Genomic DNA, 19,707 nt, shown 5'->3' with positions numbered 1-19,707 from the left:
CACACCCTGGGAGGCAGGTGACGACTCAAGCATGTGGGTCCCTGCCACTCAGGTGGAAGACCTGGGTTGAATTCTGCATTCCTGGCTTCAGCTTGGCCCAGCCCCAGCTGCTGTGGGAATTTGGGGAGTGACCAACATACAGAAATCTCTTGGTCTCTGTCTCTCAAATAAATAAATAATTTTCAATTAATTAATATGACTATTTTTTAAAAATCCAGCAAAACTGGCTTTCATATATGAAGAACACAAATATACCAGATATAGGGACTATCGGGACCATGAGCATTTCCTAAAACTTCTACTAAAGAATGAGCTTCAGAAAACCAAAATTACCATGGGGAGATCACCCTAAGCAATGGAGGTCTCCAGCACAATATTTACTTGTAAAACTGAGGCTAACAAGAGCTGGGGTAAAGAGTGTGCAGTGGCTGAACACTCACACAGTACAGATAGAACTCATGTATTTTTTAAGCACACAGAGAATAAAAAAAAACATGGAAAAAAATTTTTTTAGCTGTTTTAGTAATTATTCACCACTACCCTTGCCAAAGGGACTGAACATGAACCTGACCAAGCCTCTGGATCCAGCTGCCAATTTGAAGGAAATACACAAGACCAAAGAACATACAGAACTTCACCAAAAATACACAATCAGCAAAACCTACATTATGAGCACTAAATAGCTCACGTGCCCTTGGTTCTTCATCAGCAATCTTTACTTTCAATTACTGAGCCCAGAATAGGTATTCACTAGTTACTTGAAATTTAGATTTTCTTTGACTAACATACATCCTTGAAATTTTCTGAACAGTTCCCATCAACTAAATGAAAGCACTTTCAGATTAGGGATGCTCAACTGCTAAAGTCTATGCAAATATTCCAAAATCTGGAAAAAAAATTGAAATCTAAAATACTTGTAGTTCCAAGCATTTTGAATAATGGGTACTCAATCTGTATTTAAAAAAAAAAAAAAAAAGAATTCCTTCATATCATCATTTCAGAAAAAAAAAAAACAAGACTATGGGCTGGGCGTTTGGCACAGTGATTTTTTAAAGATGCCATTTGGGGAACACACATCCAATACTGGAATGCCTGATTTATGTTCTGGCTAATCCACTTCCAATACACCTTCCTACTAACATGCACCTGGGAGGCAACAGGTAATGGCTCAAGTACTTGGGGTTCCTGCCAACCATGTGGGAGACCTCTATTGATTTCCAGGCTCCTGGCTTCAGCCTTGCCTAGTCCTAGCATTTGGGAAGTAAACCAATGGATGGAAGATCTCTCCACATTCTGTCAGCCTGTCTCTGTCATCTCTCTTCCTCTCTCTCTCTCCCTCTCTCTTCCTCTCTGCTTTCTAAATAAAAATATTTTTTTTAAACTTCAAGACTATTTTTATACAAATAGAGAAAAATCACTGATGTTTTTATGTTTTAACTAATTACAAAATCTAATGCATTTTCTTCTTTTTTTTTAAAGACTTCCACTGGATGGAAGACTTCTCCCTCTCTCTGCTTCCTCTCTCAGTGTAACTCTTTCAAATAAATAAATAAATCAGAGAGAGAGAGAGAGAGAGAGAGAGAGAGAGGTGTTCCATTAGCTGGTTCACTCCCCAAGTGGCCACAATGGCTGGAACTGCGCCAATCCAAAGCCAGGAGCCAGGAGCTTCTTCCGGGTCTCCCACGCGGATGCAGGGGCCCAACATCTACTGCTTTCCCAAGCCATAGCAGAGAGCTGGATTGGAAGTGTAGCAGCCGGGTCTTGAACCGGCGCCCAAATGGGATGCCAGCACTGCAGGTGGCAGCTTTACCCGCTATGCCACAGCGCCAGCCCCTACTGCATTTTCTAGTGTTCTTTCCCCTTCACTTGAATTCCGTCATACATGATGAAGCTTCAGAACCACTGTAGTAATGTACATGCTCACAGCTGTCTCCTATTAGAAATGAGAGCTGACTGACTTCAACATGACTGGGCTCCGCACTGTCATCAGCATAAAAATGCATGCTGTCTGGCCTGGGACACTGACCAGAGAACAGCATCTTCCTCTCAACTAAGTTCATCAAACTTTCAAAATAATTATTCCCATTAAAAGTGTCCTCCAATCAATTCCACCTAGACTTTAAAATTTATATACAACACCCAATGGTGTTTTTTGACAGAAAAAAATTTGCATTTCTTTTAGAAAAAGCTGTTAAAAGATGTTTGGTTGAATTATGCCAACTTGAGGTAGACTTGTTAAACAGGAAATGGTGTAGCTCCATGTAAACTAAATATTTTACAAATTACAATACAGAATTAGTCACAGTTGTATCTAAAAGAATAAACAGAACAGTTGAAAAAGATGGTTGACCAGTTCTTGTCTAACAGTTACCTCAGAAATGTTTTTGTCCGTTTCTTTTCTTTTTTCTTCCAGTTTCCTTTCAATACCTACAATTCCTACAGCCCTTATTCTTCCTGGCTGGAAAACAAAAAGCAGAAAATAAAACGTACAAAATGAAAAGGAAACAAAATCTTTTATAACACACCACATTGTGTTTTCAAGGCTGGGAAAGGAACCACAAAGAACTGAAGGGAACAGCACACAATTACATCCACACTTCCCTCCAAAACATGGGTTTCTTCTGTACCTAATGACCTTCAAATCATTAAAGACAAACTGAACTTATAGTGAATGGCATGCTGCTTTTTAAAAATTTTAGATATAAATTTGTTGATTTTTGTTGTTTGGCAAGCTATCATGTAGCAGATAATCCATAAAGTCTTACTGTATAAAAGATTGTACTGAAAACTTTGGTACTTGCCACTTATTATTCACACTCCTTCCACATTTCTGAATGCCTGTCCATAGTTACTGATGTAGACTGGGTCCTGTGACTCAAAATACCATTGGTCTGTTTGGGGCTGGTTCTATAGTCATAGAGTCTTTTTCTTTCTGATATAAGTACAGAGTTGAAAATACCAGATAAGCAGTTTTTAAAAATACCTGGGGTCCTCTATTTGTTTGTAATGACTGGGAAACTGGCATATTCTCCCATCTTCTCTGTATCATCTCCTCTGATAAACGCCTGTGAAACTGTTAAACAAATACATTTTAAATGATAAAATTTGGTTGTGGCAGCTTCATACAAATCATTGGTCATATTTCTCCAGTATAAAGATCTGTTCAGTCATTTGCAAAAAGCCCAAGATTCTCACAGACATCAAAGGAAATCAAAGGAAGTTCTTTTCTAGGAACAACTTCAGAAATCAAAAGAAAAAAACAAAAAGGAACTGACTTACTGTATAAAGAGGGTTATTCTCAACAAAGAGATGAGTGACAATGAAATAAATAGACTTACTTTAAACAATCTTGCACATGTGGATTGTTTTCAATCAGTAGTAAAACAGACACAGTGCCAGGAAAAATATACAACCATTTTCCGTGAAGGAAGTAGAGAATAATTTGTCCAGCTAAAATTTGGAGCCAAAATTTAGGGCCAAAACATGCCTATATTCACAAAAAATCAAACATTTTTAATCTCAATGATAATGACTTCAGTCACTATTTGCTTGGTAGCTACTATGGGAGAAGCACTCAATGAAGAGCTGTAGAAAAGAATTACAAAAAATCATTTCTGAAATTGATGGGGAAATGAACATAAACTCATAAATGTCTTAAGTACACTTATACAGTGATTTTGTAAGTAGAATATATAAATTACTGTAATGCAGAATAAGTACTTAAGTGATTATATTTGTATGGAGTTAATCAAGCTAGACTGCCTGATTTAATGTTAGTGAGCTTTCCAACACTGTGGTATTTTTTTGGAATTTTTTTAATTTATATTTTATTTTATTTAATGAACATAAATTTCCAAAGTACAGCTTATGGATTACAATAGCTTCCCCCCCATAACTTCCCTCCCACCCACAACACTCCCCTCTCCCACTCCCTCTCCCCTTCAATTCACATCAAGATTAATTTTCAATTATCTTTATATACAGAAGATCAATTTAGCATATATTAAGTAAAGATTTCAACGGTTTGCACCCACACAGAAACACAAAGTGTAAAATACTATTTGAGTACTAGTTATAGCATTAATTAAACACCTAGGAGTAACTGTGTATTAATTACAGAGTTCAACCAATAGTTTTAAGTAGAACATAAAAAATACTAAAAGGGTAAAGTATTAAGTTCTTTTTTTTCTTTTTTTTTGTTATATAGTTTTTTTTTTTTTAATTTAATAAATGTGAATTTACAAAGCACAACTTTTGTATTATTGTGGCTTCCCCCTCCAACCTCCCTCCCTCCCGCGGCCCTCCCCTCTCCCACTGCCTCTCCCATCCCGCCATTCATCGAGTTTCATTTTCAATTACCTTCATATACTGAAGATCAACTTAGTATATACTAAGCAAGGATTTCAACAGGCTGCACTCACACAACCGCACAAGGTATAGGGTATTGTTCGACTAGTAGTGTTGTTTTTAAGTTTCATAGTAGAATACATTAAGGACAGAGATCCAACGTGGGGAGCATGTACCCAGTGACTCCCGTTGTTGATTTAACAATTGGCACTCTTATTTATGACGTCAGCAATCACCCGAGACTCTTGCTATGAGCTGTCTAGGCTATGGAAGCCCCTTGAGTTCACCAACTCTGAACTTGTTTAGTCAAGGCCGTACACAGTGGAGGTTCCTTCCTCCCTTCAGAGAAAGGCGCCTTTCTCCTTGATGGCCTGTTCCTTCTGCTGGAGTCTTGTTCACCAGGATCTTTCATTTAGATTGTTTTTTGCCACCGTGTCATGGCTTTCCATGCCTGTGAGACTCTCATGGACCTTTTAGCCAGATCCGAATGTCCCAAGGGTTGATTCTGAGGCAGGAGTGCTGCCATTCTATGAGTCTGCTGTGCCAACACTGTGGTATTTTAAAATTTACCTTCATTATACAAGGATGCTTTTAAAAATTCATGGTAAATGAAATTAAAAGGTTAATTTTACTTTCATGCAAAATATTTTGAAACCCATGTTTCAAAACCCATGTTTACTTCATAGTATGCATTTTCCATAAACTTTTGGAAGCACTTTTATATGTATGGATTTAAAAATTTTTTCAACAAAATGAACTTCTCTTTTAATTCAGTTGTGCACAAACTTTTTCAAGTACCTCATGCTCTATGCCATTAACCAAGCTACACCTTTGAAAATTCTACTAGCAGCCAAGTGGCATTTATAGCCACAGCTTCCTCCGCCCAACAACACCCCTGCTTTCTGCTCCCAGTGAAACCCAAACTTCATATTCTCCACTTTCTGATAGGACTTAAGATTCAACAAAGACCTTATTTTTAAAATACGGTGAGACCCAGTATGTTGTATAATACTGCTTTCTATTGCCTTAACAAACAACAAAACACATATATGCATTCACACACACATAAATACATATATGCTTGCACACACACACATGTGTGTGCACCATTTTACTCACACAGAAACTCACCTCAATCTGGCCATGCTCCTTGAAAGAGAGTTTGATGTAGGAGTTCTTACTGCTCTGGAATGGGCCAGGCTCTTTGTTAGAAGGAGCTGGATGAAGATGAACCACTATCTTGGCACTAAAGAAGACCAAATGTAAGGCACTTAATTGCCTTCCAAACATCACTAATTCTGTGTTTATCACTTTGAAAATATTTTAAAATTCATACAGAAGTAAAGAACACCCTGAAAAGCATATTTTTAAACTTTGTATTAACTCAATATTAATGAAGGTTTCAAAAATAACTCTATTTAAACTTCTCAGTTATTAACGAAAAATTTCAAGTTAAGTAGCTCTGTCAATTAAATAAAAATATGGTTTAAGAATATAAGTTCAAAATAAAACTGCAAAATTTTAAGAGGTTTAGGGTTAGGGTTTTCTACATACATAGTCAACCCAAGGTTAGAAGAGGGCTTAATATTTATGCCAAAGCAAACTACCTTAGTCATCTGAAAAGCAAAATGTGAAAACACATCTACACAACTGGCCGGCTGATGTTTTATTAAAACTCCATCCAAAACTAACATTCTACAGTGTCATTTATTGGAAAATACCGCTCAATCAACACCATGATCTAAAAGATACCTAACAGCAAAAACAAGTTTCAAAATGCTGCCACTCTAGGAATACAAAACTACCATTATCTTTATGACTACTATTATCTTCTACACTATTAAAAATATGACTGTATTTGTTCAGCTTTATAAGTCTCTTTTCCGCCCTTTTTTCCATCCTGCCCAATAAACAACAATCCTCTATAAAGATTAGGAAAAGTAAAGTCAAAATATCCTTGTTATGTACAGTGTTTGCCCTATGATCACTTTATAAATGCGTATAATACTCAATTTTGCTCTGCCTTGTCTGGGCCCATCTGGTTGCCTGAATATCACAGAAAAACTAACACTGTATGTTGGGCCTCTTCAAAGTAGCCAAGGCTGGGGCCAGCACTGTGGTATAGTGGGTAAAGCTGCCACTTGCAGTGCTAGCATCTCAAAAGGGTGCTGGTTTGAATCCTGGCTGCTCCAGTTTCAATCCAGCCCTCTGCTATGGCCTGAGAAAGCTGTAGAAGATGGCCCACGTGCTTGGGCTCCTGCACCCACATGGAAGACCCAGAAGAAGCTCCTGGCTTCGAATCGGCACAGCTCTGGCCATTGTGTCCATTTAGGGAGTGAATCAGCGGATGGAAGACTTTTCTCCCTCTGCCTCTAACTCTGCCTTTCAAATAAATAAATAAATCTTAATAATAAAAAAAAAAAAAAGCCAAGGGTTTGGTTGTAAACTGGAGCCAGTCTTCTAAGGACTTCATCTCATCTACTCCTTTGTGGTGAACATCTTCAGGTCAAGTAAGCAAATGTAAGGGTACCTTAAAAGGCTTGTGGAAATGGAACTGGAAGATTCGTTTGGAGTGAGTGTAGGACACAGCAGTTACATCACTGCCTGGGAAGATTACATCTGATACGTAGTGCCTGTTTCAAGTCCCAGCTAGTCTGCTTCTGATCCAGCTTACTGCTAATGCGCACCTTGGGAGCCAGCAGGTGATGGCTCAAATACTTGGATTCCTGGCACCTGCAAAGCAGGCCTGGATTAAGTTCCAGGCTCTTGGCTTTGACCTAATCCAGCCCTATCCAGATGCTGTGGGCATCTGGGGAGTAAACCGACAGGTAAGAGATCTGTGTCTGTGACTCTCTCAAATAAAATGAAAATAAATGAATTTTTTTTAAAGATATGTTTACTTTGGTGCACAATACTTTTGAAATCCATGACCAGTTTTTTCATAAAAAGCATTCTCCCTCAATGTTTGAGATATCCTCATAAACTGCACAAGCAGAATCATAGGACTGAAACAGATCATGAAACAGAAAAAGAAAACTATGACAGTTACAACAAACTGACTGAGTAAAAGCATTTTTGTAATCTATAAAACTAGATACCTGGGCCCTACTATCATATTCTCTCAAAGGAAACCCCATGAAAAGAAAAACAATTATAATACAAAATAAAGCTAAAAAACTGCAAAGTAAGCATACAATAGCCATGCCAATTTTTCATCTATTATTTTATTAAGTCATTCAGTTGCCATGATGAATCAAACTTAAAATAATGAATTCAGAAAATGTTAACAAGTGAAAAAACTTTACATACTTCTTAAAATCTTAAATCAATGTAGTAATTGTTTGAGGGGAGAAGCTGGGTACTAAATAGAGCATTTCAGCAAAGATAAACTGGCATATTACAATCCAGATGTTTGAAAAAATAAGACACTAATTTAAAGGTAAATGTGCTAATTATATTTGTTACTGAAGTTTCGAGTACCTTAGAACACAGCAGAAGAAAAATTAAATGATCTGGTATACCCTTAAAACTTTACTTTCTAGAACTTTAGAGAAAAATGACAAAGGGAAATATAAATAATAGAAGTAATCTATTCTAAAGATCTATGGCTCATTAATCTTTTCAAAATGTTGGTTGGTGGAGCTGACACTGTGACACCAATGGGTTAAGCCATTGATTGTGATGCCAGCATCCCATACTGGAGTGCCAGTTCAAGTCCTGGCTGTCCCAATTCTGATCCAGCTTCCTGCTAATGCACCAGGGAAGAGAGCAGATGATCCCAAATGCTTGAGCCCCTGAAACCCATGTGGGAGACCTGGATGGAGTTTCTGGCTCCTAGCTTCAGCCTGGCGCAACCCCAACTATTACAGCCATCTGGGGAGTGAACCAGCAGATGGAAGCTATTTCCTGATGTGTACCTGTGTGTGTATGTGTGTGTGTGTGTGTGTCTTCCTCTCTCTCTCTAACATTCTGCACTTCAAATAAATAAATCTTTTTAAAATGTTGTTGGTTAGTTTCTTTTATGTCAATAAGCAATCATTTATAGCAGCTATAACATTATTGTTCACTTCCAGTGAAGTTCCACAGTTTCACTCCCACTGAAGTGTCTAATTATGCTAAAACCTAAAATATGCCTTTCAAAAAACAATTCCATGCCAACAGTATTTGCTGATAAGGTTTCTAAATCACATACACTAAAATACAGAAGTCAACACTGTTGGTATACTTTAATAAACAGGAACATTGAAACCCATGCCTTCACACCAGTGTACCCAAATCTCCTGCTGTCTTTGGGATGCTCCAATTTTATGTTTATTATCTGGTCTAATAATTAACTATGTCTCCTATTACACTATAAACGCCTCATTTTGTATAACTAGTATGATAGTCTATTTAATCCCAATATTTAAATAACTCAAACTTGAGAAATAAACTTAACGATCAGCCCAAAATAGGAACAAAGTTATTTTTCTCAGATGGTTCACTTCTGACTTTAAGTTCAGAATGACAGGTACACATACATGTAAAAATGTCTATGGAAATATAAACAATGATAGCTGGGCTACATTTATTTATGTTGACCCAAAGATACTCAGCAAACTTTAGTACTTTATTCATACTTTTAAGAATGACTTCATAGATCAGTGAAGAGAATACCCAAGAAAAGGAGGTGGGCATATAACCTTCTTAAGGAGCCTTCTGACTAACGGCAGGACAGGAAGTATTTTTTGTAAATGAAGCCTGAAATATGTAGACCTCACCTCTTCCCAATTCCAGCTGCCTGTTCCTCAACGAACACAATTTGGGAAAGAGGAACGGCCATGCAGCACTCCTAGGACAGAAAACAAGATCCAGAACACTCGTCAGAGCATCAGCTGCCATTTACCTCAAAGTTGCTTAATAAAACTAATAATGGTATTCTAGCCCCTAAACTCAAAGAAAAATTAGATAAAATAACACTGAGGTGGCATTTTGTTTTGTGGGAGAACTAAAAAGGCTAAAAAGTAGTTGTACCTACCTTTGTGTTTATAGCAGGCATATTTTCTAAAAGCAATATTTACATAAAAACTTTACATGTAATATTGTCTTATATGGAAAAACTGACAAATTGAAACAATTTTAAGGAGTACATTATATGGGTGATTTTTCTTTTTAATGATTTTCCATATTTTATCCATGTATGTATGAACACACACACACACACAAACACACTTTAACAGAAAATACTGATGTAGTGCCCCTTTGTGGGAAACAACATCACATAATTTATGCAATTTTTAAATTACTATATGTAACTGGCATGTAATCGCTCTTAAGAATTTATACTAATTGCCTCTTTATATGATAATCAAAAAATTATACTAAGATTAATTACATTATCAACATATGGTTAAAGGATTCCCTTCTTCCCTCAAAAATTTTTTTTCTGAATGTATACAGCCACATGCTGCATAACTGTTTTGGTCAACATAGACAGCATTTTTTTTTTAATTTTTTTTTTTTTTTTTTTTGACAGGCAGAGTGGACAGTGAGAGAGAGACAGAGAGAACGGTCTTCCTTTGCCGTTGGTTCACCCTCCAATGGCCACTGCGGCCGGCGTGCTGCGGCCGGCGCACCGCGCCGATCCGATGGCAGGAGCCAGGTACTTATCCTGGTCTCCCATGGAGTGCAGGGCCCAAGTACTTGGGCCATCCTCCACTGCACTCCCTGGCCACAGCAGAGAGCTGGCCTGGAAGAGGGGCAAGCAGGACAGAATCCGGCGCCCCGACCGGGACTAGAACCCGGTGTGCCGGCGCCGCAAGGCGGAGGATTAGCCTAGTGAGCCGCGGCGCCGGCCCCATAGACAGCATTTTATATATTGTAGACAGCAGTCCCAAATGATTAATTACACTGGAGCTGAGCATCCCATTGCCTAGGGATATGGCAGCTGTTTGATACTGCAGAACAATGTATTCTCACAGGTGTGTGTAGTGATGCTGGTGAGCTGCCAGGCATATAAAAGTATAACAAACACAATTATGTGGGCCGGCACTGTGGAGTAAAAGGCTGTGTCTCTACCTGCAGTGCCAGCATCCCATATAGGCGATGGTTCAAGACCTAGATGATGCTCTACTTCCGATCTAGTTCCCTGTTAATGTGCCTGGGAAAGCAGAGGAAGATGGCACAGTGCTTGGGTTCCTGACCCACAGGTGAGACCCAGAAGCTCCTAGTCCCTGGCTTTGGCCTGCCCAACCCCAGCCATTGTGGCCCTTTGGGGAGTGAACCAGCAGAAGACCTCTCTCTATCTTTCCCTCTCTCTGTCTTTAACTCTGCCTCTTAAGTAAATAAATCTTAAAAAAAAAAAAAAAAGAGTGAGACAGAGAGAGAAAAAGACAACAGCCAGGGGTCGGCACCGTGGCACAGTAGGTTAATCTTCCACCTGTGGTGCCGGCATCCCATATGTGCGCCGATTCTAGTCCTGGCTGCTCCTCTTCCAGTCCAGTTCTCTGCTGTGGCCTGGGAAAGCAGTACAAGATGGCCCAAGTCCTTGGGCCCCTGTACCCGCGTGGGAGACCAGGAGGAAGCACCTGGCTCCTAGCTTCAGATCGGCACAGCTCCAGCTGTTACGGCCATTTGGAGAGTGAAGCAATGGACAGAAGACCTTTCTCTCTGTCTCTCACTGTCTGTAACTCTACCTCTCAAATAAATAAATAATTAAAAAGGAAAAAAACAGCCAGAGTGCTTGGGCCCTTTGCCACCTATGTGTGGGAAAACCAGATGAAGTTCCTGGATCCTGGCTTTCGCCTAGCCCTACGCTGGCTATTACAGCATTTTCAGAAGTGAACCAGTAGACAGAAGATCTCCCCCCCTCTCTGACACTCTACTATTCAAATAATAAAATAATAAATAAATAAATTTAAAAAGTAAAACAAAAACTCAGGGCTAGGCCTTTGGTGCAATGGTTAAGATGCCACTCTACTTCCAAAATTCCAGCTTCCTGCTCATGTATACCGTGAGAGACAGCAAGTAATGGCTCAAATAATTGAGTCAGCCACCCATGTGGGAGACCCAGATTGAGTTCTGGGGTCCTGGTTTTGGCCTGGCCCAGGTTCTGGCTGTTGAAAGCATTTGGAGAGTGAATCAGTGAATGGAAGATTTCTGTTTCAAAATAAAATTTTTTTTAAAAGCCAGAAAGTTTAAAAAAATTTTAAAGTTTACAAAGTAAAAAAAAGTTAATTTATTACTAAAGACAGAAAAATATTTTTAAATGTCTATTTTTACCTACTTGAAAGGCAGAGTGACAAAAAGAGAGAAATCTTCCATTTGCTGATTCACTTCCCAAATGCCAGCACAGCAATAAGGGCTGAGCCAGACTGAAGCCAAAAGCCCAGAATTCTATCCTGGTCTTCCATGTGGGTGGCAAGACTCAAGCACTGGAGCCATCATCTGCTAGCTCCCAGGATGCATTAGCAGGAGGCTGGATCCAAAGCAGAGGAACCAACAATTGAACTGGTACTCCCATAAGGGACGCAAGTATCCCAAGTGGTGGCTTACCCTGCTGCATCGCAATGTCTTATCTTTTTAATAAATTCAGTATAAAATGTAGTGTCAATAGGCTGTAGTAGTGAAGAGTAGTGTCCTAGGCCTTCAGGCACTCAGCATTCTCTGATTACCCACAACAATGGCCAGTCTCATAGGCTCCATTTGTGGTAAGAGCCCTGCACAGGTATATCATTTTTCATCTTTTATATCATACTTTTGCTATCATTTTTCCATGTTTAAATGTTTCAATACACAAATACCACTAAACTACAGTTGCCCACAGTATCCATTAGAGTAACATGATGTACAGGTTTATAGCCTGAGAGCAATAGTCTATCCTATATAGCCTAGGTGTGCAGCAGGCTGTACCAGCCAGGTTTGTGGATAGACATCCTATGTTTGCACAACACAGCCTCACCATGCATTTCTCAGAATCTATCCCTGTGGTTAAATGAAGCATAACTATTTATTTTAAAAGAGTAAGACAGGGCTGGCGTCGCGGCTCACTAGGCTAATCCTCTGCCTGCGGTGCCGGCACACCGGGTTCTAGTCCCGGTTGCTCCTCTTCCAGTCCAGCTCTCTGCTGTGGCCCGGGAGGGCAGTGGAGGATGGCCCAAGTGCTTGGGCCCTGCACCCGCATGGGAGACCAGGAGGAAGCACCTGGCTCCTGGCTTCAGAGCAGCGCAGCCCGCCGGCTGTAGCAGTCGTTTGGGGGGGGTGAACCAATGGACGGAAGACCTTTCTCTCTCTCTCTCTCTCTCTCTAACTCTGCCTGTCAAAAAAAAAAAAAAGAAAAGAAAAAAAAAGAGTAAGACAGTATTAGTTATCTAAGGCAGGCATTATCAAGCGAGCTATATCATCCCAAAGCGGCAAAAATTGATTCTTGGGGGGAAAAACAGTCAAATAGTGTAATGGTTAGTTACCTTTCAAAGGGCCATAGCACAGCATGTAGTTCATCTGTAGCATTAAAATTTCATGGGAGAGGGAGAGACTAGGAAAATAAAAACGTGAAAGAGACCTTATTGGAGCTGGCACTGTGGCATAGCAGGTAAAGCTGCCACCTGCAGTACCAGTATCCCATATGGGAGCCGGTTCGAGTCCTGGCTGCTCCACTTCTGATCCAACTCTCTGCTATGGCCTGGGAAAGCAGAAGATGGCTCAAGTTCCGGGGCCCCTGTACCCACGTGGGAGACCTGGAAGAAGCTCCTGGCCTTGAATAGGCCCAGTTCTGGCTGTTGTGGCCATTTGGGTAGTGAACCAGAGAATGGAAGACATTTCTCTCTCTCCCTGTCTCTGCCTCTCTGTAACTCTGTCTTTCAAAGAAATAGATCTTAAAAAAAATAAAAATAAAAAAAAAAAAGACCGACCTTATTTTAGTGACAACACTATAATTAATGTACATATACTTTCAAGTTAAGGCTCTTTAGAATAAGGGTATCAGCTCTATACATACATAACTCACTCTCTCTTCCTGGAAATTTAAAAACTGGGGAGAAGGAAGGGAGTTCTCTTCCTGGGTGACTCAGAGGCAGTACTCAATGTTGAGGTAAGGGAACGCCCTATCTGGGCCCAGCACTGTGGCTTCGCTGGTAAAACCACTGCCTGCGGTGCTGGCATCCAGTTCCAGTCCCAGCTGCTCTGCTTCTGATCTCTTTGCTATGGCCTGGGAAAGCAATAGAGGATGGGCCAGGTCCTTGGGTGCCTGTACCTGCATGGGAGGCCGGGAGGAGGCAGGAGGCTCGAGGCTCGAGGCTCCTGGCTCCTGGCTCCTGGCTTCAGAGCACTTGGCCCACCTCGGGCCATTGCAGCCATTGGGGAATGGGCCTGAGGATAGAGAAACTCTCTCTCTCTCTCTCTCTCTCTTTCTGTGTGTGTGTGTCTGCATTTGCCTATCAAATAAATAAACTTAAAAAAAAAAAAAAAAGAGTATGCCCTTCTAACAGCCCTAACTTCCTGAGTTTTAATAACTGGAAGAGCAGATTGTTTTGGGGAATGCTTCAGTCTTTTCAAAGGATCCCTCACCACTGATGGGAAAATCACTCTCCTGCTAGAAGCAGAATGCTCAGGCATGGAGTAATATTTGATTGGTGTCTTAAAGAATAGGAGCCACCATGATTCTCCACCCAGTAACTACATAGACACTTTTCTGGAACTAAATGAGGGACAACACCCTCACTCTTTGTACTCCACTCAGAGCCTACATTCTTTGAAATTCTTTTTTTGTTTTTCATTTAATTTTAAGAGACAGAGAGAACAGGACAGAGCTCTCATCCACTGGTTCACTCCCCACATGTCCACAATGATCAGAGTGGAAGCTGGGCACCAGGAACTCAATCCAGGGCTCCCACATGGGTGGCGGGAACTCATTACTTGAGCCATCATCTGCTGTCTCCCAGAGTGCCCATTAGCAAGAACCTGGAATCAGGAGCCAGAGCAGGGAACTGAACCCAGGCACACTGGTGTGGAATGCAAGCACCCTAACCCATGGCTTAATGGTTGGACCAAATACCTGCCCCCTTCGGATATTTTGAACAGAAAAATGTATTGCATCTATTGATACTTTTGCCAAAAGGGGGGAACTAAAAGAAAAAGGAAACAAAAACTTCAGTGATTTAAAACCTAGAACAGGTGACAAAAACCGTATCTTACATGATTTTTCTGATCTCTCCAAATCAGTCGGTGTGTACTAAGAAGGAGGGTCCCAGCATCAAATTTTATCTAGAAAGAACATAACAAAGTATTAATAATATATCATTCAGTGCTGTCTAGATTTACCTTCCCACAAATCACACAATACTAAATCATCTAAGTTATACATGCTACTGTAATTGGTTTGGAGAAAATCAAAAACAACCCTGAAATGTAACAGCCAGGTAGTTAAATACAATGAGATCCAGGAAGACGTTAAAAGAATGAGATGAGCAGAGCCAGAAGCTTCCACCACCACTGTCAGTGTCAAGAGTCGTGCCTGTAATGATGAGCTCCAGCTCCTGGAAACCATCAGTAAAAACTGCTAGAGGATCAAGAAGGGCTTTGTGAGCAACACGCAAGCTGAAGGAATTTTCTATGGGAATTTTCCAATGCTCTGGAGAAGTTGTCACTCAGGGTGGTGGTGGTAGCTTTCCGCCAGCTATAAAACAGAATGGCAGTGTGGCAACCCTGCCTGGGATTGTTCATCCATCTGCTGCGTGTCCTGATGTCCATTCAGGCTGTGGGTTTGCTGCTGAGAATATTGCAGTCTTTGAGACAAATGACCCTGAAGCAATGGTATCCCTGGTGGTGTTAGATTTGACTTTAGCTGTGGTGTCTGCTGATTTAAATGAAAAAGATGGCCAGCCTGTGAAGGAGCAACTTGCCCAAGCTGCATTTGACCACATCCCTGTTGGCATGGCATCAAAAGCTGTCATTCCAGTGACTGCCAAAGACATGAGAAGGTCTTGGAGATATGTATGGACTGGTCCCTACAAGAACACTATGGTTGAAGATGAGATTTTCAGTGAGTATGCTGCTAAGAAAATGAGCTTCAACCATAAGGGACAAGTGTGCATGATGACCCACAGTGGCCACACAGGCATAGGCCACCAAGTAGCCTCAAATGCACTGGCAGTTGTGCAAAAGGCCAGAAAGACAGACAAGATTACAGTAAATGACCATCAGCTGGCTAGTGCTCAAATCACTTCTGCAGGTCAGGCCTGCCTAAAGGGAATGGTAGTGGCTGGGAACCACACCTGCTCCACTGCTCTTCCATGACTTTCTCAACTCACTGGGTATTGCTGTGGATTCGTTCTGAGAGGAAGAGTCATCACACAGACACCAGGAGTCAAGTGAAAACGGGCCAGAGGTCAGCAGCTTGTAGACTCATTAATTTCAGCTGGTACAGCAGCTTCTATAACTGAGGCAGGCAATCCAGTCAAGGGGCAGTTTATGCCCTAACCAATCACAGCCTGTTGCCAGGCAGGTTCCATTGCCAGGAGGGTTCCAAAGCCATTCCTGAGTAACTGACGCTCACTTGCCAGCGGCCACTTTGGCATGGCCTTCTCATTCCACCACATTTCCCCCTTTTCGTTTATTTTTGAGCAACGGGAGGCATGATTCTTGGCCATACCATTGTTGACCCCGTTTCCATATGGTCTCCGTACGTGGCTGTGCCTGTCTTAGGTTGTCCCCCAGGGGATCTTACCCGTCATTGACTAACCAGCCCTCAAAACGGGAGACCACAGGAGTGCTTGCTCAAATGGGGGTAGGAATGAGGAACAATGGAAATCAGGAATGGCGTGACTGCACATAGGCTGTGAGCCACTTGAGTGGCTGACCAGAGCTAGTGGAGTATAAAGCAGTAGTGGATGTGGCTATGGGCAGTTCCTCAGGAAAGGATGATAGGGCAAGGGCTTGACACTCAGTAGCAGGTGCATCCACTAACAAGGCGGACTCTCAGTCTTGTTCAGCTGATTCTGGTTGACTGTCAGTTGCAGGCTTGATGTTTCTGGCTGGTACCCAAATGGGCTACCCCACATTCTCTGGAAAGACACAAGCATATCTTCGGCCCTTGCTTAGCAGAAGCCTTTCTACGGGCGTTGGAATCCAGGGCCTGAATTCTGCATCCGCTCAGACATTAACGGCAAACATGCGGGTGGGATGGGGTCTAGCAGCTGCCCTTAGAGCCTGGGGTGCCCGGGGATGGCCACAAATGTGGAGATCCTCACTGGGTGCGGATGGGATGACCTCGCATGGGTTATCGCCTCGAGGTTGTCTAAGTTCATTCCACAGATATTTGGGGGGTGGGTGACTAGGCATTGCTGCCTTCTCTGCTGTCCTGTCATTTTCACTGTCAGAGCTCTCTCCCTAAGTCATCAACTGTTGCCTGTGAGGCAGCGGCCTGGAGTGACAGGCTCTTATCACTCACAGGTTCATTATGTTTGGTAATCTGGGTGGGTTTCTGAGAGGGGGATATCTTTCCCATGTTTGAGCACTTAAGAACAGCACGCCACACCAACTCTAGCCAAAGGAAAGAGATCCACACACTGCTGCCATAACAAAACCAATTCCTAGCACCTCAGCGGCTGATGGCATTATGCAGGGGGTTTGCCATGTTAGACGACCAGATAGTGGTGTATCAGATCCTAAGTATGCCCTGTGCTTAGTGGGGGACTTCCTTGATTCGTTAGGTCAAGGCTGTATGCCCACACGGTGTCTCCAGAGCATCACCTCAATAGAGTGAAGGAAGATGACTTGGTTCTGAATTCTGGGATGATCAGTCCCTTATGTGAATTCGCCTGGTGAACCGAAAGTAAAAGGAGGAGCCAAGAAGCGGCATTAGTGTGTGCCTAACCTGGGGTCACTTCAATCATGGATAAGGACAAGGGAAGGGTAGTTTAGGAGGGGGTTCTGTGCTCACCCTCACTGAACTGAAGAGCACACAAAACAATGAGGGGCCTACTTGCTGATATCAAGGGGAGAGGACCTCGCAGAGTCTGACACGCTCTCAGTCACATTGGGCGCCAGAAGTTGCTGTGGATTCGTTCTGAGAGGAGGAGCGTGGTGGGGACAAGAGATGCGGAGTCACCACACAGACTCCTGGAGTCGGGAGAAAGTGGGCCAGATGTGGGGAACAACTGCCAGCAAGTGGAAACAGCGAGCAGGCCATCACACTTGGGTTGACTGCCATTATCAAAGTGTGGGACCTTGACCAAGAGCACCACTGGACAGCACCAATGCTCACAGAGGAGAACTGGACTGAAAGGCGCTTCAGACACCAGATGCAAGACCCAGCATGTTACAAAGTGTGCAGCTCTAACTGCTTCAGGAGCCAGTGCTGTAAAATAATCTTCCACAAGAATCCACACTGCCCCATTTAGAAAGGGAAGAATATGTTCCATTGTGCCACAGATTTGTAATAAAATCTATTAGAGGACTGGTGAAAGGAGTCAAGAAATGGCCTTGCTCTATCATATGATTTTTTTTATATATTTTACTTATTTGAGAGACAGAGTTAGAGAGAGAGAGAGAGAGGGAGAGGGTGAGGGAGAGAGAGAGAGATAGAGAATCTTCCAACCACTGGTTCACTCCCCAAATGGCTACAACGGCCGGGGCTAGGACAGGCCCAAGCCAGGAGTTTTATCCGGGTCTCCCACATGGCATTCCAGGGCCCAAGCACTTGGGCCATCTTCTGCTGCTTTCCCAGGTGCATTAGCAGGGAGCTGGATAGGAAGTGGAGCAGCTGAGATTTGAGTGGCATCCCTACGGGATGCAGGCATTGCAGGCCGTGGCTTAACCTGCTATGCCACAACACCGGCCGCATCATCATAAGAGTCTTTAATCTTCAGGAAAAAATTTACCTCAAGTTTTGTTTATCACCCAAGAGGTACATGAAGAATATTCTATTAGGTAAGAAGGACAGAACTATATGGACAACAATGGACCTCTAAGACAGAATTAGTAGGGATAAAAGCAATTTGTAGCATATTACATATAATTTAATATGTATGTAATATACTGCTACATGTATGTAATATATGTATATACACACATCTTTACATAAGTAATAAAAAAGGTCTAAAAGGAATACACAGTGATCCATTAACGCTGAAAAGGATGAAGGAATGGGAGGAAAAGCAGCAAAGGGCCCTTTTACACTCTTACATACTGCACTGTTGATCATATTTTTTAACAATGAGACTGGCTTCATGTATAACACTCAATTGTTCTTTCAATTTTTAAATAGAAACATTTAGAAACAGACACAAATATATTCAATCAACAGCACTGAGACAAGTGGGTTGACAAACAGGGAAAAACCTTAGATTCAAATCTAACAAACTGCAGTAATACAAATTCCAGATGGATCAGATATTTAGAAGGGAAAAAAAGAAAGAAAAATTATAAAAACAGAAAAAAATCAAGAATTTCAAAAAATCATCTCAAGAAGGCCCCTCTAAGAAAGACATTAAAATTCATTGATGTTAGAGGAAAAGACCAACAAATGCAACTGTACACACATGCACACAAATTCTTCATGGCAAAAACCTCAGTGGCAAAGACAAAAGACAAATGACAAACTGAGAAAAGTGACTGCAACTCACATCAGAGACAAAGGACTAATGTCCCTACTATATAGAGCACTCAAACAAATCAATGAGAAAATAGCCTGTAATCCTCTAGAGAAATGTACAAAGACTATTAATAGAAATTTCCCAGAAAAGGAACATAAACACTTTTATAAACACATTAATAGATGCCCAAGCTTCACTGACAATAAGATAAATACAAAGAACATCAAAATACCCCTCTTCTTTTTAAAAATTATTTATTTTATTTGAGAGGCAGAGAGACAAGGAGAGACAACAATCAATCTCCTGTGTGTATATAATACTTTAAAAAGAAAACTCATGAACACACACAAATACACACAAGAACAGTTATGGATGGAGATTCAATCAATGACACTGAGACAACAGTGTTGCCAATTGGGGGTGGGGGGAGAGTTCAACTTATACCTAAACATACCGCAGCAAAGTAAACTCTGGATGGATCAAATATTAGGGCCAAAAACAGAAAGAAAAATTATAAAAACAATAGAAATGTCTGCAGTGACTGGGCTGGGCCAGGCCAAAGCAGGGAGAATTTGACTGGTCTCCCGTGTGGGTGGCAGAGACCCAACCACTTGAGTCATTACATGCTCCTGCCCAGAGTGTGCATTAGCAGGAAGCTGGAACTGGGAGCAGAGACAGGTCTCAAACCTAGGCACTCCAAAGTGGGATGTAGGCTTATTCAGCTGCGCCTTATCTACCAGGCCAAGCAACCACCCTGGTACCCCTTTCACCCCTAAGACTGGCAAAGATC

General features: G+C 41.6%; 1 protein-coding gene and 1 pseudogene across 6 annotated transcripts in view; one reads left to right on the top strand and one right to left on the bottom strand.

Moving 5' to 3' along the window:
• VPS36 (vacuolar protein sorting 36 homolog) overlaps positions 1-19,707 on the bottom strand; it is a 38,124-nt gene that overhangs the window by 12,025 nt on the left and 6,392 nt on the right. For 3 of the 6 annotated variants that reach the window (XM_008273890.5, XM_002720741.6, XM_089304211.1), the window contains exons 2-6: positions 14,518-14,586; positions 9,108-9,178; positions 5,479-5,593; positions 2,984-3,073; positions 2,372-2,458 (exon numbers count right to left, since the gene is read on the bottom strand). In XM_008273890.5, the coding sequence (XP_008272112.3) occupies positions 2,372-2,458; positions 2,984-3,073; positions 5,479-5,593; positions 9,108-9,169 (354 nt within the window). In that variant the 5' untranslated portion in view covers positions 9,170-9,178; positions 14,518-14,586. Of the gene's footprint in view, positions 1-2,371; positions 2,459-2,983; positions 3,074-5,478; positions 5,594-9,107; positions 9,179-12,791; positions 12,842-14,517; positions 14,587-19,707 lie in introns of those variants that run through there. The other 3 variants (XM_089304210.1, XM_089304209.1, XM_017350294.4) reach the window with 2 other exon arrangements.
• LOC138843728 (RNA-splicing ligase RTCB pseudogene) lies at positions 14,796-15,760 on the top strand (annotated as a pseudogene).

The sequence above is a fragment of the Oryctolagus cuniculus genome, chromosome 9 (assembly GCF_051225735.1).
Source record: "Oryctolagus cuniculus isolate XC-2025 breed Fujian yellow rabbit chromosome 9, ASM5122573v1, whole genome shotgun sequence".
NCBI classification, from domain to species: domain Eukaryota; kingdom Metazoa; phylum Chordata; class Mammalia; order Lagomorpha; family Leporidae; genus Oryctolagus; species Oryctolagus cuniculus.
This window is presented reverse-complemented; position numbering and strand designations above follow the sequence as displayed.